Consider the following 25,124-nt stretch of genomic DNA (forward strand, 5'->3'; position numbering starts at 1 on the left):
ATGACAAGAAGTATGACTGTAGCACTGGGGAGCAAGATCCTACTCTGTTGCCTCAAACTGCAGAGCTAAGGCTTGAAGTGAAATGTCCAGGGGGTGCATGGGTCTGTCCCTTTGCACAGCCGGGCTCCGTGTGGTGGACAGCGAAGCGCTCCCTCCCTAACCCCGTCGCAGTGCTAACCCGTGGGCCTGAAAAGCTGGAGATCGTGGAGTCCAGGGTTCTCGTTCGTTCGTAGGGACAAGCGCAGGAGAGGTACCACTCCTCAGAGGTGGGAAGCTCAGGTGTACTCCCGCTGCAGGGCCCCAGCTAGGGCCGGGAACTCGGGACGGAAGCCGCCCCTCCCCGCCCTGCTGCTGGATACCCAGCCAATCAGTGCGTCCCGCCAATCAGCGCGTCGGACCAATCAGTGTGCGCTCTCCGGCGGCGCCGGGCGCTTAGCTGACGCCAGCCCGTGCCCCGCCGCCCTTGGGCGACGGCCCCTCCCGCGCTTGCCGGGCCCGTTAGCTGCGCGCCGCGCCTCTTGCGCGACGGCCCCTGGGCGGAGGAGGCCGTGGCGGCGGCGCGTGCGGGCGCGCCCCCTGGCGGCCCGGCCGGCGAGCTGCGGGTGCGGTGCTGACCCGGAGGCGGCGGCGGCGGTGCCCGGATGGAGGCACGTCATTGTCCCCCGCCGGGCGGCTGGGCTGTGTGCGGCGGCAGCGGCGGCGGCGGCCGAGGGGGATGGAGCGAGTGCCGAGCCGGGTCAGGTAAGCTCCCGCCTCCTTCCCGCCCGCTACAGGCCGGCGTGGGGCCGGGCCGCGTGTCCTGGCTTCCCGGCCTCAGCCGCCCCGCCACCTTCAGCTGGCCGCGGCCCGCCGGGACTGGCGCGGCCCCTCGCCCGCCGCCCCCTCTACAGCCGCCGGGCGGCCCGGGGACCCCACGGCTGCGGGACCGGCGCTGCTGCCTCCTGGCCGAGCCAGGCCCGCGAAGCAGGAGGCGGCGGCCACGGCAGGCGGGCGGGTTCGCAGCATAGGCAGCACTGGGGCTGCTCGGGGAGGGCCGGACCCCCCTGGTTGCCATGGCCACTGCGCTCCCACCCCCACCGGCCCCAGCCCGCCCCCTCGGCCCGCTGGCCCAACCGGGCTGCAGCCGGCAGCTCCCGGGCCGCCGGCCGGGTTTGGAGCTGCTGGGGTGGGCGTGTGCACGCCGGGACAGTGGAGCCGGCGTTTGGGGCCCGCCCGCCGCCCCCCGCGTGGCTGCCACCTCCGGCTCCCGGGCGCCCCTCGGAGCTCGGGGCTGGCTTCCCCGCCCCCCGCCCCCCGCCCCAGACAAACTTTCCCACCCCGGCGCGGTCTACTAGGCTTCTCCGCAGAACACCAGAGTTGTCCACGCCGGAGCGGGCACCCGAAGGAGAGGCGGGCGGCCGGGGTGTGTGTGTGGGGGGGGGCGGGGAGGAGCCCCGTAGTTCATTTCTCTCCGAAAAAAGCAAGTGTGCCCTTCTCCCTCATGTTCTTTATCTTTGGGGCACGGAGAACCAACTTACCTGGAGGAAAAGGCAGATGGGAAGGATTGGGTTCAGATGTTTGAAATGAAAATTTGAAGGTACCAAAGTTTTACAATCTAGGAATCTAACCTCCCTAGAATGAATACAGTTAAGATTACTTTTGTTGAATAGGTCTTTTATGTTTGAAGGCCTTAGGGCTTGCTTGTTTGTAGTTCTTTCAAGTAAATACACTCAAGTAACAAAAAGTGTTGGGAAACTAGTTAACGCCCCTTTTACAAAGTAACAACCCGGACTCAGGTTCTCATTGCTGTTTGTGTAGGATAACTTTTCTTCAAAGTTCGCATTTTAAACATCTTGCTTTTACCGTGTCACTCATCCAGGTACATAGGTCTGTGAATAATCAGTTACATTGATTTGTTTTTACTTAGGGACAGTTTCACTTTCTTTTCTGTAATCGTTGAATCAAGATTACAGTATTTGGTTTGCAGAGGCTTAAGGCTAACCATTCTGTTTACCTAAATATAATTAAAACTCAAGTGGTAGCTTTTCAAAGCTTCTTATAAATGCTCTAAGAACTTGTATTGTTTATGAAGAAGTCGAGCATAACAATTTCATGTTTTTAAACGTGTTGACCATATTTCTTCAGTGTATGTGGAGTGACACAATGTTTAATTAGTGATAGTCTTTTTTAAAATGAAAAAGATAAATGTGACCTATCATCTATTCCTCATAATCATGAAAAAGTTCTTAGTCGTGCATATTTATTCAATTGTAGTCCCTGCTAGAGTCTTTTTAAACGGGCTCTTGTGATTTAATATATCATGAGAAGGTGTTTTGGGGGGAGGAGGCTCAACTTTCATTGAAGTAGTTACATTCAGTCCTATTTTGAACCCCAACTTTCAGAAGCTTTACTTAGGGTAAAGTACAGGAGCCACAAGAATTGTGTCTTAAACAATACAGTTGGGTTTTAAGGAAGGTTGTCCCTATAGAGGTGGAGTTTAGTTCGATGCCTGGTGGGTTTAGGGTAAGGTTTCACTGGCAGAGTATCTATGGAAGGTGAGTGGGTTTGGTAAGTCTTGCCAGAATCAAAACAGTAACATAGTTATTGATGACTTGTGTTTTCCTTAATTTTTTTTTTCTTGTAAACTTACTGCCTGAGCCCCACCTTTGCTAGAATAAGTACAATGTTTCATTTGGTTGGTTGTTAATCATTGTCTGGAAAGGTTGCTGTCCCAGGAAAATGAGGGGGTTTTACTGCTATTGTTATTTTAACTAAGGCTAGTTTACCTTATTACCCAATTTTGGTTTTCTTCCTTTAACTCTCCCTCCTGTTCCTTCTTTTCCTTTGTTTCATCAACACACTTTTTTTGATTATTCCTTTTGCCTGTAGCATGAGAAAAGTATAAATTTTATTTGGATAATAGGCTCAAGCTTGCTTGAGAGTGAAAGTCATTTATCTTGAATTGATTAAATATTCAAATCAGATGTAATTGACTGACTTTCTGGTTTTATGTAACCGTCCCCACATTGTTAGAGTTTATTTCACTTTAATTAGAAATTGTAAACAAGGCTGAAGCTTTTAAGGAAAACTTTGCTGTAAATAGCAAGCACGTGGTGGCATGCTCACTGAAGTGGTAAGTTCATGAGCATTTTCTCACCACTTGCACTTTAAAGTAGTGACTAGTTGAAAGGCCAAATCTTAGAAATACTTACTTAATTTAGAGTTTTTAAAGAAGTAAATGAGATACCATGTAGATCACTCAGCACAAGCTGGTGCCGAAAGCAAACACTAGTTACTTCCTGTTTGCATTATTTCATTCATTTGTTGAACACATGTTTGGAAAGCTTTCTCCATATGTGTTGGAGGGGGTAGTTAAATTTTTACTGCAGGCTACCATGGAACTCACAAGGAGTTTTTAGGGTGGCTTTCTGACCCAATCTTGGGGTGAAAGGCATTGTCAAGGAAACTGTTAGTGTGGGTTTCTGATTGTCTTGGAGTGAAAGGAATTGTCAGGGACAGCATCCCAGAGGAACGAATTCTGAACCTGAGAAATGAACATGTTAATTGGCCAGAGGTAGAAAAATGGAAAAGAATATGTAAAGGATAGCTTGCAGGCTCTCAGAAAGAGCAGAGACTAAAAATGGACCCTGTAGTGGGAGCGTAATGTGGAGAGTGTTCCAGAGACCAAAAAACGTGCCAAGCTCAGATACGGGGAAGAACTATACGAGGGTGAAAGATTTTCTTCAGGTGTGGCATGTCCATCTGGCTGCATGGACACTTTGAGGACCATTCCTAAAAGCACTTGGCTTACTGGGTGGTAAATGGCTAGACAGCGGTCCAGCTGGGCTTCCTGACTTTTGGTCCTGTCACTGACTAGTTTGAATTGCTTTTATTGCTTCATTCTGTAGCACTTGCAGATTTTGACGGATCTTTCAAAGGTTTATCATGAAAATTTAGTAAGTTAATATTCAGCAATTAATATGATGCCCAGCACATAGGAAAAACTCAATTAATAGATTTAAAAATAAGATTCAGAGAGAAATATACATATCTGTGTTCAAAGTTTGATGTTAGTAAAGTTACAGGTTTTATTTTAAAAGTTAAAATACCATATACACGGACTTCTTCAGGAAAATGCATTTGGTAAGACTTCTGTAGCTATAATTTTTTGGAACTCCAAATTTCATACAATGGTATTTTAGACTTTTGAGTTAGAAATTAAAGCTAAATATTCTCTATACTAAAGCTTTTAGCAGTAGGGATGAAAAATTGTTTTTAGTTTAGTATATATAATTGTGAATTGAGGTGCCTAATTATAAACTGAAAGCTGGTTTTAGGTATAGACTACAAGATAAGGGCTCTTTTGGGTTTTTAGGGTTTTTTGTTGTTGTTTTGGTTTTTTTTGTTTGTTTAGTTTTTTTTCTTTTGTTATTGATGCTGCTGCTGCTGCTTTTGAGATAATTTCTTATATTGAGCTCTTGATCTTCCTGCCTCTACCTCCAATATTGGGATTACAGCATGCACCACTCCCTGTGCAGGGTAAATTTATAAGATATGGGAAACAGAACCTGATTCCGTGAATGCTCGGCAATGCCTCTGCCACCGGAGCCTTGTCCCTGCCCCGCTAAGGTTTTACATTTGGGTGATTTGTGTGAGGATAGTTGTTAATGGCTAGACACAAATTTCCAAGATACAGTGTTAAGTAGACTTTGGTTCTCACCTTTTGAAACAAACGTGCCTTTTTGTCTTTTGCAGGGTTGAAAAATGACCATAGTTGACAAAACTGAACCTTCAGACCCATCAACCTGTCAGAACCAGCCTGGCAGTTCTGAGGCGGTCTCACCTGAAGACATGGACACAGGCTCTGCCAGCTGGGGTGCCGTGTCTTCAATCAGTGACGTTTCTAATCATACACTTTCATTAGGGCCAGTGCCTGGTGCTGTAGTTTATTCTAATTCATCTGTTCCTGATAAATCAAAACCATCACCACCGAAGGACCAAGGTATGGCTGCAGGGTTACTGCCAGGAAGTCGTGTGCCCATGCTGCAGAAGGGCAGTGATTTTCAACACTGGACTATCTCATTTCCCTCTAATGAACACTCATTGTCCCACCGTTAACATGCAAATAGGATAGATTGATTTTTAGTTATCAAGATACTTTTCTTTTTAATTCCCAATTTCTTGAAGGATAAACTTTATCTTGGGTTATGCCTATTACGTAGCCAATGTTGGCCTGATTCTTTTTTCTTCCTGATTCTCTTGTCTCTACCTCCTGAGTGCTGGGATTATGGCTAGTGCTGGGCCCTCTGTTAGTTGAGCTACATTCTGAGACCATTATTATGGATACTTAAGAGAAAACATAAAGATCTAATTCTAATGAACTCTCATAATAGCTGTCTGCCAACACCAACAGTTCATGGCCACTTAGTTGTACCTCTACCCACTGACTTCTTGTGTGTGTGTGTGTGTGCGCGCGCGCGTGTGTGCGCGCGCGTGTGTGCGCCCCCCTGCATATGTGTCTTACACCCTCTTCTGGCCTTCACAGGTATCGGTGCTCATACGTGTACATGTATGGCACACACATAGAAGTACAAATAAACCCCACTTAATTACTTTTTAAAAATTAATATTGAGTGTGCCCATGCTGTGGAATACATGTAGAGGTCAGAGATAACTTTCTGGGGTCAAGTTCTCTGTTTCTGCTGAGGGTTCCAAGACTGAACTTAGATCATCACACTTGTTTGGCAAGTGCTGAGCCCTCTTGCAGGCCCTCTAAATATTTTTGTTGTTTTTTGTTTGGTATTAGTTTAAATGAAGTCTACACTTTGCTTTGGGTGAATTTATGTCTGTTAAGATCCTATATTTGTATCCGTCCCCCTTATGTCCTTGGAAATGATTTGTTGAATAAGCCAACTGAGCGTGGAGCTGCTCTCATCCTAGGTTCTGGACTTTCTCCTCTGAGTCTGCGGCAGGCTGCTAATGAGGTGTGGGATACTGCTTGAATTCAGGCATCACTGTGTGTTTTGTTTGTTTTTAACTTTTTGCTCTCTTTTTTTCTTAAGTCCTAGGTGATGGCATTGCTCCTCCTCAAAAGGTTCTATTTCCATCTGAGAAGATTTGTCTTAAGTGGCAGCAGACTCATCGAGTCGGCGCTGGCCTCCAGAATTTGGGCAATACCTGCTTTGCCAATGCTGCACTGCAGTGTCTGACTTACACACCACCCCTTGCCAATTACATGCTATCCCACGAACACTCCAAGACATGTGAGTGCTGTGTGCTTTGTGTACGTGTTTTTAGTGCTGTCTTCCTCTGAAATGAAGTATTTAGCCATGGGCTTGGTGTTTAGCTTGGTGGTAGTGTGCTCATCCAGCATGCTCAAGGCCCTGGGTTTACTCCTCAGCCTGCAATAAAAACAGCAACAAGAAACCAAGTCATGTGATCACTGAGAAGTTGGTTTGCTGGGTTAGAAACCAGGGTCGAGTGGGGTGGGAGGGACTCCTAGGATTAGTGTTTGGGTTGCATAAGGTACATTTCACACCTAATTTGATCTGTATTTAAAAAGAAGCTTATTTTGTGGGCATTTGACATCTCAGAACCTCCTGACTGGGGTCCTCACTGTGTAACTCTGCCAGCTTTAACATGAAGGCAAAGCCTCCGGGTGTGAGCTGCCCTTTTTTTTTTTTTTTTTTTTTTTTTAGTTCTTTTTAACTCAGTAGAAGCCCAGCTCAGTGCTAACTAGTGAAATTTGGAAATAAATAATTTAATTTGAAAATTGACTGCTGACCTTGTCCCTTGCCATGGCTTTTTTGAGGTGTCATTGGGACACAGTAAATCACAAACTTCAGATTCCCAGGTTGATGCATGTTGACATTTGTGTTGTGTGCACCTCTGAGACTGTGGCCTCAGCTGTAGTCATCACACCCAAAAGGCTCCACTGCAGTCCCCACCTCCTGCTCCTCTTAATCACTTCCTCTGCCCTAGGCAACTCCTGATATGCTGCCATCACACAGATTAGTTTGATTTTTTTTATGATGTTGCATATTACAAAGTATGTATTTTATTTTGCCTGATTTGGCATTATTAATTCAACATTATTCTTTTGGTTGCATATATCTACCTGTTTTGAGCTATCATAATTACACAGCTACATGAGGTGGGGAGGTGGAGGCAAGAGGATATAAAAAGTGAGTTCCAGGCCAGTCTGGGTTACTTGGGACCCTGTCTCCAATACATAATCAAAGAAAATTTTAAATAAGATGTTATGGATATTTGCAAGTTTTTTTAATCATTTAAAAAAATTTTTACATATACATTTATATTATTACAATATATACAATGAACTACCTACAGCAAGAAGAACCAAGAAATAATCAGGAATTATATAAATGTTACGTTCTTAGTGTTTTAGCTATTTATATTTGGAAGCTTTGAAGACAACAACTTTACTATGTTGGTATGTCTAAAATTCTGAATGTAAGTCAATATCTATCATATCTCATCATTTTCAATTTAAAACATCTATGTAGACCTAAAAACATCTAAACCCCTAAACAACTAAGCTTAATTGTAAAACTGGTCTTCAACTCCATCAGAGACTTGAGAAGGAATAAAATTAATTACCTGAGTATATAGGGGATATTTGCAAATCTTTATAAAACAAATACTTTATTTCTCTTGGGTACATACATAAGAATGAAATGGCTTTATCCTGTGTGGGGCACATAACTTGTAAACATTTCTGAACTGTTCCAAAGGCATTGTGATGTGTAAGTCCTGACCAGCAGGGGTAAAAGTTCCGGTCACACCATACGTTTTTTAAGTACAAGGTGTGCTTAGGGCTTTTTATTAACTTAACTTATTAATTTAATTTTGGTACTGAGTCTTGAAGCTAGGGTCTCATGCCTGCTACGCAGATGCTCTGTCACTCAGCTGTGCTCTCAGCCCCAGTCTTCACCATTGTGATCATGTCAGGGATAATATTTAATAGTGCCTTCTGACTGCTGTGACTTGTCTTTGTACTTCCCTAATTAGTAATGATGGAAATAGCTTGGGGGTTTGATATTTACTTGGCTGAAATGAAACGCCTATTCATTTTTCCCCTCTTGAGACAGGGTCTCATGCAGCGCAGACAGGGGTACCCACTTCTGACCCTCCTGCTTCTGCCTCTTGAGTCTTAGGAATTACAGATGTGCCTCACCGCGTCCTGTTCATAGAGTGCTGGGGATGGAACACAGGGCTTCGTGCATACTAGGCAAGCAGTCTGCCAGCTGAGCTACAGCTCCCCCTCCCCCTTTTAAATCTTCTGTCTGACTAAAAACTAGTTTTCTAATTGAATTTTGAGGATTTAATATATTGAGGAAATGTTAGACCAAGACTTATAAATGTTTTCTCCAGTATGACAAGTGTCTTTTCATTCATCTTAGTGACTTTTGGAAACTATTTTTGTCAGAATTTGTAGTTCACTAATGTTTATTTTATCAGTTATATCTTAAGTGTTCTATTAAGAAATCTTGAGCTGGCAAGATTACTCAGAGGGTCAAGTTGCTTGCCACCAGGCCTAACAACCTGAACTCAATACCTGGGACCTAGGACCCCTGTTGTAGGGAGGTGTCCTCTGACCTCCACACACTGGCATGTGTATCCAAACGTATGCACACACAATAAGTAAAATGTAAAGAAATCTTTACCTAGTCTGAAGTCAGAGATATTTTTAGTACGTTTCTTCTAGACATTTCTCTGTGTAGCCTTGGCTGTCCTGGACTAGCTTTGTAGACCAGGTTGGCCTGGTCTGCCTCCCGAGTGCTGGGATTAAAGGCGTGCGCCACCACACCCGGCGACATTTCCTACTTTTTATTTGAGGCAGTGATACCTTTTTAAATTTTTTTTGTATATGAAGGATGTTTTTTTTCTTTCAGTGTTGGGGATTGAACTCAGGGCCTCAGACATGCTCAGTCGGTGCTTTGCCACCATGCTACACAGGTCTCTGTTGTGCAGTTGTCACACTGTGCACAGAGTAGCCTTCCTCCATGGAAACATCTGGCACCTTTGTCCTGCATGTGTGCTGCTTAGTAAATATCTGACTTTGGGCACATTTCTTCTCTTGCTTTAAACAGTCAGATATATACTTATCACTCAGGCTTTGTAGATTAATTAAATGACAATTAACGATAGTAGCAAGCTCAGTGCATGCACATGGCAGCTGGCACTGTTGCTGCGTCCTGGGTCTCTGTCTTTTATTTCTGGTCTACTTTCCTGTTGGATATTGTCACAGTTTGCTTATCTCGATTCTCATTATCTTTTAGGCCACGCAGAAGGGTTTTGTATGATGTGCACAATGCAAACGCATATTACCCAGGCACTCAGCAACCCTGGGGATGTTATCAAGCCGATGTTTGTCATCAATGAGATGCGGCGTAAGTCTCAGCTGGGGTATCTCATGGCAGTATTCCATGTGTAGTGAGTGATTGTCATCCGTGCCTCCGCCTCCTCGTATTTTGAGATAGACACTCACACTGTAGGCCAGGTAGACCCAAACTCATCCTGCATCCAAGTGCTGAAGTCACAGGTGTATACCCTTGTGGGCCTTGTATGCAGTTTTCTTTTTCTTGCACACTTGATGCTCTTTGAGACAGGGCCTCCTGTGTCTTGTCTCCATCTGGCCTGAACTCCTGGCCTCTGATTCCCACACCCAGACGCTCGAGCATCAGGTGTGGGCCGGCCTGCCTGCTGTCTTGATGTGCTTTTCGTACTCTGCCTTTATAATTGTAGTTTGCCAAGTTGTAGTAAAACTGAATACAAGACTCATTCAGACTTCTAGCTGGGTAATTAAAGAGGTGCCATAGGGTATATACAGTGGCAACTATAATTCTTTTCCCTAAAAAGTCGCTGAAAATAAGAGATTACCTGACAGTGGTGATGTACACTTTTCCCCCAACATTTGGGCACAGAAGGCAGGAGTTTAAGGTCATCTTCAATTACATGTCTGAGATACTTAAGACTCAGCCTCAAAAAACAAACAAGCTATTCAGAGATACAGTTCAAGGTGTTGCTTTTATGGGTGTTGCCATGGCATAAGATATATAATAATAAAGCCTTGTCTTTCTTCAAACCTTAAAGGTATAGCTAGACACTTTCGTTTTGGGAACCAAGAAGATGCCCATGAATTTCTTCAGTATACGGTCGATGCCATGCAGAAGGCATGTTTAAATGGCAGCAATAAGTAAGTACAGCAGAGTAAATGTTGCTTTGTTAGGTGATGTTCCGGCCACTCCTTGAAGGTGCACAGATCTGTCTACTGTATCTTTTGGTGTCTCATTAACTCCTCCCCGCCCCCCCCCATTTGCATTATTTTAAAATGATAGGCTTACTATAGCTGTTTGAATTTGCTGATCTTAGATGCTGGGCAACAGGCTTCAGTCTTGCTGCTGTTAGTTTCCAGGTCTGAATCTAGCTGCTTTTCCCTTTTAGCCAGGCCTAATGTTTTCCTCAGTCATCTCCAGACTCAGGAATCTGCCCCTCCCGCCTTCGGTTACCAGTTCTGTAGCTTCTTAAAACCTGAATGCAGACACAAGAAGACTGAGGATGAAATGTCTTCTTCAATCACCTGTTGTGTTCTGGACACCTGCACATCTCCCTCTTTGCTCTCATTGTCTGGAGATTTCCAGGCTTGACCTGGGTGACTTTGACCGTCAGTGCTGAGCAGAGAAGGTGCTTTGCCTTAGCTCCCTGCTAGGCCTTGGCAAAGAAAAGAAGCACAGTCCTCATAGTGGGCTAGTCTCCAGCTGCCACGTGTCCCACCATCGTCATCTTTTGTGATTCTCCTCTGAATTCTTGTTTCTTTTAGAATGTGGCTGTCCTCTCACATCACTTTTGACTGTTTTTCAGATTAGACAGACACACCCAGGCTACCACCCTTGTATGCCAGATATTTGGAGGATACCTAAGATCACGAGGTAAAATTTTGTTTGAAAGTTCGTAACATACATGTGTATGGCTTTAAAATGTTAACAGTAGGGGTAGGATAATAAGGAAAAGTAGACCGCAGGTCTGCCCAGATCTCTGTTTATAGTATGTCCTTCTAGTCCTTGCGTATGTACGAGCAAGGTTGGAGCACACTGTGTAAGATTTTCATATTTCTTATGTTAAACATCTTCTGGGTGAACACAGAGATCTAAGAAGCCAGAGTCCCATTTCACTTCCTATTGAGGGACAAGTGTGTTTCTGTTTTGGAGATATCATCAGTGCACTGTTGTGCATTCATACACACACACACTGCTGTGTGTGCACACGTGTGTTCAGGAGAAAGTCTTCTAATTCCTGACTCATAATGTATCTAGAGGGTATGGAGATTTAAATTCCACCCAGTAGCTCGTAGGGCCTGGGTTCATCTCTCTTCCACCCAGAGAATATAGGATTTGCTTACAGGTTTTTTTCCCCTCATTGTAATAAAAGTTATATATTTCTATATTTTGAAATGTATTCTCTTTTCAGTAGTTGTGAGGCAATAAGTAGACCTTACTTACTGTTGATATTTTCTTTTATTTCAGTCAAATGTTTAAATTGCAAAGGTGTCTCAGATACTTTTGATCCGTATTTGGACATAACATTGGAGATTAAGGTGAGCTCAGCAGTTAACTGTAGCGAAGTTAAACACCCTTGCACTTATTAATGCATGCTCCTGTCAACCAAAGTGTTGTTGCTCTGAGACGGTTGTTGCTCTCAGGCACTTTGGCTCATTGGCTTTGTTCACACTCCTCCTTGTTATTGTTGTTTGGAGCTTTTGTTTTTCTAATTATAGATTAAGTTTATTCAAAAGAGAAATACTTCATAGAAGCGCAAAACCTGCCTCTCAGAATTCATTTTTTAGTGGTGTGATGTATACTGCTCCAGAAATACATGGCTTGCTTTTTAAAAAAATGTTTAGAATCTTTAATGTATGTGTATAAGATACACACAGGTAAGTGTGCATCTGTGAGAGAGTGTGTGTTGTGTGCCTGTACACCTGCAGAGACCAGAACAGGGCATTGGATCTCCTTGAGCTGGGGCTCCAGGCGATGTGAGCAGCCTGTGGGAACTGAACTCAGGGTCTTTTAGAAGAGCAGCAAGCACTCTCAACCTCTGAACCCTGTCTCAGGCCCTAGATGGCCTTCTGTTCATGAAGATGGGCTTATGCTTAGGCCATGGCCTGTCTACTGTTGGCATTGGATTCTGCCTCGGGCTCTGGGCAGTTGTACGGAGGGTCTGGTAAGAAGAGAGTTGAAGTCACATGCCTAGTTCTGGCTGGTTTTATTTTTATCCTAATGTAAGTTAAACGCAATCTACTTTTGTTCACTTTAATCTGCCTGTCTTTAAAATGAGAAGGGAGTATAATTTCTTGTGTAGATGTATAAAAGTAGAAACAATAACAAAAAAGTATATAATTTCATGTTGCTTTTCAACAGGGAAGGGGGGACAGGGCTCGTGTGTGCACATATTTTATCCGTCTATCCATCCCATGCACAGTGACATGATGCTGATGTCCTCCTTCTTCCTAGGCTGCTCAGAGTGTTACCAAGGCTTTAGAGCAGTTTGTGAAGCCAGAGCAACTGGATGGAGAAAATTCCTACAAATGCAGCAAGTATGCCTGGGTGATGTGTGTCCCTCTACCTTCTCAAGGGAGGGCTTTGCTTTCCTGTGATTATTCCAGTTTAGAAATTGACTCAGTTGTTAGTGCTTTTTAATTGGTTTTGTTGTTGTTGTTTTGTTTTTTGGAGACAAGGTTTCTCTGTAGCCTTGACTGTTCTAGACTCACTTTGTAGACCAGGCTGGCCTCAAACTCACAGTGATCCACCTGCCTCTGCCTCCCAAGCGCTGGGATTAAAGACATGTGCCACCACACCCGGCTAATTGATTTTATCTTTGTTCTTTTCCATCTGGGTATTGGATGTTAAATCCAGAGTCTGGCATGTGCTAGGCAAGTGCTCTCCCACAGAGCTGTATTCTAGCCCAAGGCAGCCATTTAATGTTGCCAGCTATGGAGAGTTTGGAATTGTCTTCTTAAAGGCAGGGTCTTCTATGCAACCCCACTTGACTTTTGAGATTTGATCTTTCTGAACTACCAGCTTACATCTTCCATGTTACTTGGCAGTTCCCCCGGTAATTATTCTATGTATATGTGGTGATGTGGAAGATTGAACCTGAGGCCTTGTGCATACTAGGCAAATGCTCTGCCGCTGATTTTTAATTTTATCATATGACTGTTGGTCTAAGGGGATGGTTCATTGTTGTTTGTATTTAGTTTCCTTGCTTTAACATCTTAATTTAGGGTGTTTTAGAAAAATAAAATCAAAACACTTAATATGTGTCTACACTGAGCATCCTGACCCTTCCTTCCTGTGCTTCAAGGTGCAAAAAAATGGTTCCAGCCTCAAAGAGATTCACCATCCATAGGTCCTCTAACGTCCTCACCATTTCACTAAAGCGTTTTGCCAACTTTACCGGTGGAAAAATTGCTAAGGTATATATATTTATATATATGTATATATACACGATTCATGATTTTTTTCATCACTGTTGAATTTTCCCCTTCCCAGTTAGTGAAGGGTGAAAGTGGCCAAGGTCGAGCAAGAGATACAACACATGCATGAGTCACTTAAAGAAGTTGTGAGTGACATCTAAGACCGTCACTGTTAGGTTTTGTTGAAGAGTCACAGTGTGGATCCTTCCTCATTTATGGGATCACGCTTCGGTCTCTTGTATTCCAAGTATTAGGTTTCTGGGGTCAAGGGTCATAGGTCCTGCAAGTCCCTTCCTTGAACACCCTCCTTAGGTATAATATGCCTGTAGTTGAAAACCTGTGTCTTCAGAAACGACAGACCTTTCTCTTCTTCCCATTTATTTTTAGGATGTGAAATATCCCGAGTACCTTGATATTCGGCCTTACATGTCTCAGCCCAATGGAGAACCAATTATTTATGTTTTGTATGCTGTGCTGGTGCACACTGGTTTTAACTGTCATGCTGGCCACTACTTTTGTTACATAAAGGTAAGCTGTTGGATGGCTAATATGTCTGCTATGGGACAGTACATGGGGCTCAACAGTGGAACTTCTACAGTGAGGTGTGAAGGCCTATTTTTCTTAGGTGGTTTTGACTATGGTCCTTGATGTCAGACTAAATCCAGCCTCTCTCCCTCTCTCTGTGGTCTCTGCAGGCTAGCAATGGCCTCTGGTATCAGATGAATGACTCCATCGTGTCCACCAGTGATATTAGATCGGTGCTTAACCAGCAGGCTTACGTGCTCTTTTATATCAGGTACTGCCTTAAAAACATGTCACTGGCTTTGCTACTATGTCGATTCTTTTCCCCTCATCAATTTGTTTAATTTTGAGCTGTTTTTTACAAACAGAAAGTTAAATGACTTGCTGTGCTTCTGAGCATAAGGAGGCCTTTCTCAGTGCAGCGGTGAGTTTGCTGTAGCTTCTGGCTCACTGACAGGTGTAGAAGGCGGGAGCGGCCCAGGGACTATGAGGGACATGCGAAGGGGCTGGGTGTCCCTGCGCGCTCTGAGCACAGGCCACCAGTCAGGTGCTGCCCCACGAGCGCCGCTGTCCTGCTGTAGCCGCAAGCCCTTAACTCAGCAGCTCTCTGTTTTGGGAGATGCGATGCCTTCTCCAAGCTGTTCTCTTATTTGGGGTCTAATGCATGCTCGCAAGCCCCAGCCCCACAGGGTACCCAAACAGCTAAGAATTAGAGCTATCTCCAGATCTTCACATCTGTGTATTGGCACTGTGCCAGTGTTAAAATGATTTGTTTGGGGAGTGGGAGAGATCAGGGTCTCACTGTGTGAGGCAGCTGTCCTTGATTTCTTGATCTTTCTGCTGAGAGGGATTTTCATGAATTTTTTTTTTTTTTTTTTTTTTTTTTAATGTTCTGGAAGAGTGCTGGATGTGTATGGAGGGAAACTGAAATACTAACTGCAGGTATTGAAAAGAGCAGTATGGGCCAAAAGCCTAAACCAGAATGGGAGATGTGAAGTCAGTGACAATTCTCTATGTATCTATTTTGGATATTACAGATTTTCTTTAATGGTATATATCTATAATTGAAAACATAAACAGAAGAATAGTTTTTCAGATAGAAGAACTATCAGGATATATAGTTTAGAACACCCACTAGAGCCAGGCATGGAGGCTCAGCAGGGGGACTGCCCTGAGTTTGCAGCCAACCAAAGCTACACAGGTGAGTTGTAAGCCATCCAGAGCTTTAAAATGAGACTATGTCTCCAAAACAATAACAAAAAGTCCAGCCAGAAACAGACATTTCATTGACCCATTTGGTGCCAGGTGTGGTAGCACACACCTTTAATCCCAACACTGAGAGTCAGAGGCAGGTGAATCTGTGTGTTCGAGGCCAGCCTGGCCTACATACCCAGTTCCAGGCCAGCAGGGCCATGCAATGTGTCCAGGGAGGAAGGCCATTGAGCCAGTTCTTTGTGCCGCCTCACGGGCAGCACCGAGAGCCTGAGGGCGGGTGATACCTGAAGCTCCATTTCCTGTTTCTGTGTGATGGGCTGAGTGCTGTTGAATTTGTGAATGAATCTTGTAAGGAGATGTCTTTCCTCACACGAGCCGTTTTATTCTGTGTCCCCAGGTCCCATGATGTGAAAAATGGAGGGGAACCCACCCATCCCACCCATAGCCCTGGCCAGTCCTCTCCCCGCCCAGGACTCAGCCAGCGGGTCGTCAACAACAAGCAGGGGGCATCAGGGTTTATTGGACCCCAGCTGCCTTCCCACGTGATGAAGGTAACACTTCAGAGTCAGGAAAGCATTTCCTTTCTGCTTGAATCACAAACCTGGTACCACTGCAGTAGTTGCCTCATCTACACCTGAACTTGCTGCCTGAAGTCACTGTAACCCTTTATTACAGGGGCCTCGGGATGGGGGAGTGATCCTGTGGCTGCTTAGGGACTAAGTGGGAGGCGCCTCTGTGTACTTCCATACTTCTTATGGGCTAAATAGTTGGGGGCGTGCGCTCTCTCTCTCTCTCTCTCTCTCTCTCTCTCTCTCTCTCTCTCTCTCTCTCTCTCTCTCTCTCTCTAAATATCTGCAGACAGTTGTGAGATGCCACGTGGGTGCTGGGAATTGAACCCGGGTCCTTTGGAACAGCAGTCTGCTCTCAACTGCTGAGCCATCTCTCTAGCCCAATAGTTGGGTTATTAATTGAAGTTGGACTCAGGGAAATGAAGCTCTTTCAGGGATACTTGTTCATGTCAGTGGGGTCATCTTAGAAATATGGAGTGCGAAAGGTGTCTGTGCTTGTAAACAGCAGAATGGTGGCTATTTCTACAGAGGTCAAGCTTGTCAGTTACCAAGACTAAAATGAGAAAGAAGGGCCCTAGCCAAACCATGTGCCTAGAATACTGACCCAACTGTTATGTTCCTCCTTCTAGAATACACCGCACTTGAATGGCACCACGCCAGTGAAAGACACACCAAGTAGTTCGGTGTCAAGCCCTAACGGAAACACCAGTGTCAGTAGGGCCAGTCCTACTAATGCTTCAACTTCTGTGCAAAACTGGTCTGTTAACAGGCCCTCAGTGATTCCAGAACACCCCAAGAAACAAAAAATCACCATCAGTATTCACAACAAGTTGCCTGTTCGCCAAGGACAGGCACAGCTGAGTAACAGCCTCCATGGCACTTCTCTGGAGGCCCCTAGCAAGGCGGCGCCCTCCTCCACCATCACTAACCCTTCTGCAATACAGTCTACCTCGAACGCACCCACGACATCAGTTTCTAATCAAGTAGCAAAGTCAGCTTCCCCCAGTGACTCCTGTTCTAAGCCCATGGTGAACGGCAAGGCTAAGGTGAGCTCCAGTGTGCTGGTCCCCTATGGGGCTGAATCCTCAGAGGAGTCTGATGAGGAGTCAAAGGGCATGGCCAAGGAGAATGGTGTGGACATGCTAGCCAGCACACACTGTGCCAGGCCAGAAGCTGAAGATGAGGGTGGTGAGGCTGCCCCACATGAGCTTCAAGAATCCATCATGCTAAATGGTGCTAGTAGTGCAGACAGTGACTCGAGAGATAATAGCCTGGCATGTGACAGTGCCAGCTGCCAGGTCCAGCCTGATCTACACACAGAAAACCTCTTTTCCAAACTTAATGGTCTTCCTGGAAAGGTGAGTGGCAGGGAGGGAGGTCTCCAGTCTCAGCTTACTTAGCTGGACTTGAGTAGACGTGGAGCTGACGTAACTGTTTTATTGTAGGTGACGCCTGCTCCTTTACAGTCTGTTCCTGAAGACAGAGTCCTCGAGACCTTCAAACTTGGCAGCCAGGTGAAGGGCCCAGCGGGCGAAGAGAGGTAGGAGTCATGTCAGTGAGTGGGAAGCCTCATGACAAGCACTTGAGGTCAGGGAGTCAGTACCATGACCCTCTGTGGGACGTGCTAACCTGCCAGCCTGGGGAACTGCTGTACATCTTTTCCAGTCCAGTGGTGTTCCTGAAAGCATTGGTTTTGTTTTTGAGACAGGAACTCACTTTGTTCAGATTGACCTTCAACTCCCTATATAGCTGAAAATGGCCTTGAATTCATAATCCTGCCTCCGCCTGAGTGCTGGGAGGGCAGGTGTGCACCACCACACCTGGTGTATGTAGTGCTGAGGACAGAGCCCAGGATTTTGTGCATGCTAGGTGAGCACTGCCAACTGAGCCACAACCTCCAGGATATAGGTGTTTTTAGACAGGGCCTCACTGTGTAGTGCAGGCTGCGTTCAGACTCCTGCCCAGTCCCACAGGTGCTGGGTTACATGTGTGTGTGGCCCCCACAGGTGCTGGGTTACATGTGTGTGGCCCCCACAGGTGCTAGGTTACATGTATGGCCCCCATTCCTGGCTGTACTCAGCTCTTCACATGAGTCAGATACTTATATGAAAGTATCGCGTCTTGAGAACCGCGGGAGGTAGGCCTGATACAAATTTTATTTTTAGCTTAATGAGGGAAAAGAAAAACTTGGCTTCCAGCAAAGATAAGCTTGATTAGGCTTCATCCGATATGCTTAACTTCAGGCTCTTGTGTAGAACTGTTGGGCAGCCCTGTGTGGGCAGGCAGGCTAACGTCACTTTGTTTCTTTGTCTTGATGCAGCTGTAGTTGGACCACAACAGGGGAAAGCCCCCTGAAGGACCCTGTTTCACAGCTGGAGCCCATCATTGATGAGACTGGTCCCCTTGAGACACCAGAGGCAGTCACCAATGGAAGTATGACGACCCCTATGACCATGTCACCCTTGGAGCCCACCATCAACTGTACCAAAGAAGACTCCTCCATCATTGTTTCAGCTAACCCTGTGGAGGTTTTGCCCTCCATCACTGCTCTTTGTAACAGCACCGGTACTACCTTGGGGGATGCCCCACTGCCCGAATTGTGTGACCCTGCAGACTTGACTGCCAACCCGAGCCAGCCAACCCAAGCAGTGAAAGGGGACACAGCTGAGAACTTGCAGGATTCCACCTTAACCGAAGCAGGGGAGAGACTGAGCCCTGCTCCCTCAGTCCTCGCTGGCGATGGAAGTGAGCAGAAACTCTTCCTTTACCTCAGCACAGAAGGGTCAGAGGAGACGGAAGATTCTTCCAGAAGCTCGGGGATCTCTGCTGGCACGATGCCCCCTCAGACTGATAGGACCACCACCAGCTCTTGTGAAGGGGCTGCCAAACAGGGTGCTGGGGACAGAGGTGATGGAAGCAAGGTGGGGTCCAAATCTCAGGAGCCTTCCCCAGCCAAGGAAAAGATGGGCAGCCTCCGGAAAGTAGATCGAGGACATTATCGAAGCCGGAGAGAGCGTTCTTCCAGTGGGGAGCACGTGAGGGACAGTAGGGCCCGGACGGAGGACTATCACCATAAGAAACGGCGCTGCTACAGCCGCGAGCGGCCCAAGCCGGACCGCCACCCTGCTAACACATACTGCAATGGGGACCAGCACCTGGCTCATGGCGACAGGGCCAGCCCTGAGCACCGCTCCCTGAGCAGGTACAGCCACCATCACTCACGGATTAGGAATGGCCAGGAGCAGGACTGGAGCCGGTACCACCATTTGGAAAATGAGCATGCCTGGGTCAGGGAGAGATTCTACCCAGACAAGATGCGGTGGGACAAGTGCAGGTATTACCATGACAGGTACACCCCGTACACAGCCCGCGAGGCCCGCGAGTGGCGGCCTCTCCATGGTCGTGAGCACGAACGCACTGCCCACCCTGGACGGCCACACAAGGACAGCTACTGGGGGCGCAAGGGCTGGGAGCTGCAATCCCGGGGGAAGGAGCGGCCCCACTTCCACAGCCCACGAGAGGTCCCTGGCCTTGCCCTGTCCCTTGAAAGGCATCCCCAAGAGAAGGAGTCCCTGGGTGTGCAGGGCAGCAGCTACAGCTTCCCTGAGCGCTTCCACGACCACGAAAGTGTCAAGTCGAGGAAACGGAGGTATGAGACTCTAGAGGAGGATGAGAGCCGCCCAGAAAAGAAAGTCCACAAAAGCCTGGAGAAGGACACTTTAGAAGAGCCCAGGGTGAAGAAGCACAAAAAATCCAAGAAGAAGAAGAAGTCCAAAGACAAGCACCGGGATCGAGATAGCAGGTGAGCATGGGAGGGAGCCAGTGGCTAAGCTTGGAGAGGCCACAGCGCCTGCTCCATCCTCACCATGCCAGGCCAGAGGCTGAGCCACTACTCCACCGGTTTGTCTCAGATTTTTTTTCTTAATAAGTCACTTGAGTTTTAAGATTTCATTATTTTACACATCTCAACAGTCTCACACAGCTTTTAAATTGTTGGTCCCTAACAACTCTTCCAGGTCTGTCACATCTTCTTGTATCTGTTGTGTTTTCATCTCTGCCTGTTTAGAGTGAACTTAAGATACACCATTTATTTCTTTGGCTTTTATCTCCTTTTTAGGCCACCATTTCCCATTTTGAAGTCTAAATGTTATTTGTTTTTTATCTTTTTGAGGCCCAGGCTGGTTTCAAACTTAGATCCTCCTGCCTCAGTGTCCCCAGGGCTGGGATTCAGGCTGTAGCATGCCTGAGCGGTTTTGCATCACTTGGGAGCTTAACTGCTGGCAACTGTCTCAGTTGACGTCTGATGTCTAAATGCGATCCCTGGGTTTTTAGCTGACATCACTTAACACGAAACTGGAAGAAGACTGCCATAGCCATTTGTAACCAGGCAGCAGGTCACAGTCGCCCTCTGTCCTATGCCTGGACACACGGCAGAATTAGGGCAAAGCAGTGCTGGGGAGTGTGGTGTTGTAGTTGAAGACCTTGTGTCTAAAACTTGTTTGCACGAAAGGAAACAGTGTTAGCAGATTTGCTCACAGTGTCCAGGGGTATAGGAAGCCCTGATGACACTTTTCCTTGGTTCTGAACTCTGGCTGCTGCTCTGCAGGCACCAGCAGGAATCCGACTTCTCAGCAGCATACTCTGATGGTGACCTTCATAGACACCGGAAGAAAAAGAAGAAAAAGAAAAGACATTCGAGGAAGTCAGAGGACTTTATGAAAGATGTTGAGACTCATTTACCGAAGCTCTCCAGCTACGAGGCTGTTGGCCATTTCCGGAGAACGGAGGGTACGGCTGATGGCCTGCCTGTGGAAGGCAATGGCCCTTTCCGGGAGAAAACCAAGCATTTGAGGATGGAAAGCCGGCCTGACAGATGCCATCTATCAGAGTATGGCCACGGTAAGAAAATGGGGAAGATAAAGTATTCTGAAGAGAAACGGAATGGGCACGGAAGTGTATGAGAGTGGACTCAAGATGCTGCAAAACAAGACCCACCTGTGGGTAGAAGTGTGGGTTGGCCTCCGGCTGGGTGTGGCTAGCTCTGTGAAGGGACTGAAGTGCGTGGCCCTGGGCCCAGCATAACCTGTGTGCTCAAACCCCTGGAACTTTGTGTGTTACACGGTAGAACTTTGGCGTTTAAATGTCTGTGGGTGTTGCATGACTTCTGAACCCCTAAAGGCACTAGTGTCCCCCAGATTCTAAGTTGTAAGTCAGTAGTGTGGTCTCTAGAGGTGGAGCTACAGACCGAGGCTCTGGCAGCTCCAGGCTGGTGGTCTCTGAGGTTCTTCCTGCTCATCTCTTCTCCCTGAGTAGCTCTGAGGTTGAAGCAGCCCCTGCCTTCATCTTCCTGTAGTGCGGAGCTCTCCATCCTCAGCACCGGATTACAGGCTAGTGCCAGTGAGCTTGTAAAAACCATGGGACCTGAATGTCAGTGGGATCAGAGCATGCTAGCAACCTGTAGCCCTGGGAGCCACAGCCTAACCTGCAGGTAGGAATGGCTCCAACACTTCAAAGTGCTGAGGAATATTATTTTCTCGAGTGAAGCACTGTGGAGTCAGAGGTTTTCTGCAGCAGCCTTCGGCTGAAGCCCATGCGCTTCATGTTTACTGTTTTGATGCCACTGAGTAGGGGTGAGACATGGCATGTCCCACTGAAATAGATTTTTTTTTTTCCGGGACAGGGTTTCTCTGTGTAGCCTCAGCTGGCCTGGAACTCACAGAGCTCCCCCTGACTTTGCCTCCTTGAATGCTGGCAAAAATGGTTTTCATCACCTAGCCCTCGATATAAAAAGCTCATCAGTTCTGCCTCAGACATCCAAAGATCATGTGTGTTGTGGCCCTGAGTGGAACCTTTTGCTCCTTGGCAGTCCACCCATACGCTGCATCAGGTTGCCCCAAACCGGTGACTGGTTTGCAGCTTATGCCCTGCACCCTCACCTCCACACAAACCCCTGCTCTGGGGCCTCACCACTGGCAAGACCACCAGCGCTTTGTATGATTCTCAGCTCATTTCTTTGGCTTGAAAGAAACGTTCATCTTCACACGAGACCGTGCAGCAGTGTGCTGGGGCAGAGACCTGGTCTCGGGCGTGGCTCTTGAGCATCCGCTGTCCTGTAGCACTGCTAGCGGTGTCTGCCTGCTCGTCCCGTAGGAGTGATTTCTCAGCAGCTGACATCAAACTGCAGGGATTGACTCTGGTTACAGTCTCCAGGTACACACACGTTAACTCATTTTCACTTCCTTACTTTGCCTTCCAGGTGATTAAAGCCTTGGCCTCATAACAAAAATACGGTAAGCTATTTTTCTGTATTTTGTGGCTATAAGGTGGGTTTTCTTGTGAAGAGAAGCGGGGGGTGGGGGGGCGTCTGGCTTGTCTGTGCCTTCAGCACACTCAGCTACTAGCTAAGGTCCACACATGGAAGTTGTGCTGAGAAATGGGGGTTAAATATCTGACAGCAGAGAGGAACCATACCAGTGTCACGGCTACATTCTGCTTCCTGATGCTGAGACACAGGAACACAGAGCCCACACTTGGTGAAGCGAAGAGGACAATGTCAAGTCTGTCAGATCACTGTAGAGGGTTTTGAAATGAGCTGCTACAGAAGCTCAGTTTATGGCTAATTACCAGGCTTTGTCTGTGGCATCTGAAGGATTTGCAGCCGTGGGGCCCAGCAGAGGGCGCCTCCCTAGCATTACAGGGAGGTGCTTCCATTCCACAGTTAGGGAACGGAGAGAGCACCCGTCAACTAAGGTAGAGAAGAGACCGGCCTCCATTTGGCTAATGCCTGCCCCTCTTATCTTTCAGAGTCAACATTTCAACAGAAGCCATCCCCAACCCAGCTTAAATTATAAACATAGAAAATAACTTTGTCCAAACTGCGTGGTGCTTCTTTAGTAAATAATGTACAGATTTTACCATGGACAACTTTTCTTTCCTTTTTTTTTTTTCCTTCAGTTTTTACCTTTTCTTAATTGCCCTTATTCCAAATGGATACTTTCTACACTGCTGAACGTTGTAAATTACCGTGTACATAAAGCCACACTGACAATAATGCCCTGGAATAGACCATCTCAAATGCTGCTTAACCACAGACTCAGGTTGACTACTTGTATCTCATGTAATGTTCCTCCACGCTAGACACCTGGTGCACGGCCAGCTGGGAACCATGGACTTCAGAAGGACAAACGACAGTGCGTCTATTTAATTTAAAGACTTATTTAAAGACCCAAGCTCTCACTAGACCTTCGAGGGCTTCCTCTGCAATGTCTGACACTAGAAACTAATTTGCTTCACATTTTAGTTGTATTCAAGATTTGAAGATGTATTTTATAGACAAGTTCTGTTTTTGAACTTTGTGGAACTATTCCAATCAATTTACCAGTTATGATGAGTATTTGCATTATGAATGTATAATCCAGACATTATTTGTAAAGCCTACAGTATGTTTTTTTTACCTAACACTTTTTATACTGTGTCTTGTCTCAACAATATGATATTGGAGTCTGAGTCGTCAGCTTGATCCCTTCAAGTTTCTAGTTACAGACAAAAATCATACTGTGATTTTATTTTTAATATGGATATGCTATAAAACTGTGATACACTTATAATTCACTGGTCCTGCATCAGGAGATGGGAGTGGGGAAGACTGTATTTAATACAGTGTGTATCTGAATAATCTGTATGGTTTATACAGTTTGTGTTGTTCAGAGATGTCTAAAGTTGATCTTTGTTTTTTTAAGATTAAAAAAGCACTTGCCCCACTGTATATACGGCATGTAAGATTTATATAGTATATAAATGGCAGCAAATTAAACAACTGTCTGAGTTTTACTCTGTCCTCTACAAGCTCAGCTCACAGCTTCAGCTGTTTTGAAGAATTGAGTCTTAGGCAGTTTTGTTTTAGCAGTATGTTTTTATTTAGGGAACAATGGTGTTTGACAGCTGTAAGCCTTCCATTTTACTAGCTGTTTGCTTTGCAATAAAATAGTCAGAAATTCTGATATCAACATTAATAGGGTATTTGTTCATGCATGTTGTAGGAGTATGTACATTGCATAACAAACACTGCGGAAATTAATACATATGTACATTATTTACATAGTAACTATTGTAAATAGAAATGTTTTCTAAGGTAAAAAGAAAGAAATCACAACCTGTGGTTTCTGGTCTGTAACGACCTAACTTGTCAGCAAAGCACACCTGTATCTCTGAGATCAGTATGACACGAAGAACGACATAGGCTGCTGCATCTCCAAATTCTCCTGGTTACACTGTGATAACACATCAAGTGTTCTGACACCCCAAAATGACGACCAGAGCCCAGCAGGACAGCAAACTGTCTCTGGCCAGAGCAGAGCTTAAAGCTTTGATGATGAGTGCAGACAGAGTGAAGGGCGTGAGTATGACCGAGCTTTGTTAAGCTCTGGAAGTGGCCTTATGGCCTTGGTTAATACTGTCACACAACATAACCTGAGTTAGGTGACTCCGTCTGGATACTGACAGCCAGTAACTTAGGATTCTTAGCACCAACAGCCATCAGGCAAACCAACAGCCATAAGGCAAAGTCCCTTCAAAGATGACTATGGCATTAAAGATAACATCGGGTGGCCTTATGCTTAATGTCCTCACTGTCTAACAGCGCTGTTCCCCAGGGCCACACCTGGGTTGGGCATGAGAGGACAGGCTCACCAGGGTCCTCATGGAAGGAATGCTAGTTCTCACCTCCCAACAGGTGCCCAACCAGCAGCAGGTTCAGGTCTGAGGCGTGGGGAGGAGGAGGTAGGGAACATGGAAGACTGGAAGCCACGCTGCATACACACCAGCCAGGCAGCTCAAATGCCAGGGTTTCAGATTTGAGGTATTAGTAAAAGTAAGAAAGCCTAGAAGCTTGGGAATAAACCAAAATGTGATCACTCTGGTACATGAGGGAATGTTTTGGCCTTCGCCTCCCCTTGGCCATTTTACATGACAGCTACCACCAAGGTCAGAGGCAAGAGCCTCAAGATGGCTCACAGAAGGTCGTGCCTCACTAAGTGTATTTGGTTGGAGGTTTACAAGGACCTCGGGATGCAAGCTCCAGGTGTGTGTGTGTGTGTGTGTGTGTGTGTGTGTGTGTGTGTGCGCGCGCGTGTGCGCAGACAGCAGGGAAACAGTTCTGCAGGGGAAAGCCATTTTCCAAACAAGCCACATGCAGCCTCAAGAGGGTCCTCTGAATAATGAGCAGGCCTCTCAGAGGTGCAACAGAAAAGGCCCTACCCCCTTAGCCAGTCTCAGCCCAAGCACATGGTGCCCTGAAGTCACGCCCAGGTATACATAGGTGGTTCTACATGCTACAGATGTCCCTC

General features: G+C 46.3%; 1 protein-coding gene across 3 annotated transcripts; it reads left to right on the forward strand.

Moving 5' to 3' along the window:
* The first annotated feature begins 622 nt into the window (after nucleotides 1-622).
* Nucleotides 623-23,711, forward strand: Usp42 (ubiquitin specific peptidase 42). 3 transcript variants are annotated; one of them, XM_051162997.1, is made up of 18 exons: nucleotides 4,428-4,518; nucleotides 4,735-4,981; nucleotides 6,042-6,242; nucleotides 9,282-9,392; nucleotides 10,096-10,198; nucleotides 10,864-10,931; nucleotides 11,526-11,596; nucleotides 12,513-12,595; nucleotides 13,363-13,474; nucleotides 13,862-14,002; nucleotides 14,170-14,270; nucleotides 15,609-15,762; nucleotides 16,410-17,138; nucleotides 17,226-17,320; nucleotides 18,101-19,582; nucleotides 20,387-20,679; nucleotides 22,037-22,070; nucleotides 22,585-23,711. In XM_051162997.1, the coding sequence occupies exons 2-17, from the start codon at nucleotides 4,744-4,746 to the stop codon at nucleotides 22,042-22,044; spliced, it is 3,990 nt and encodes a 1,329-aa protein (XP_051018954.1). In that variant the 5' UTR covers nucleotides 4,428-4,518; nucleotides 4,735-4,743; the 3' UTR covers nucleotides 22,045-22,070; nucleotides 22,585-23,711. The 3 variants fall into 3 exon arrangements, with proteins under 3 accessions (XP_051018953.1, XP_051018952.1, XP_051018954.1); XM_051162996.1 differs by lacking the exons at nucleotides 4,428-4,518; nucleotides 22,037-22,070; nucleotides 22,585-23,711 and adding an exon at nucleotides 623-741 and having other exon boundaries at nucleotides 20,387-20,765; XM_051162995.1 differs by lacking the exons at nucleotides 22,037-22,070; nucleotides 22,585-23,711 and having other exon boundaries at nucleotides 4,427-4,518; nucleotides 20,387-20,765.
* Nucleotides 23,712-25,124: the final 1,413 nt, after the last annotated feature.

Source organism: Acomys russatus, chromosome 19, assembly GCF_903995435.1.
Source record: "Acomys russatus chromosome 19, mAcoRus1.1, whole genome shotgun sequence".
Classification (NCBI taxonomy): domain Eukaryota; kingdom Metazoa; phylum Chordata; class Mammalia; order Rodentia; family Muridae; genus Acomys; species Acomys russatus.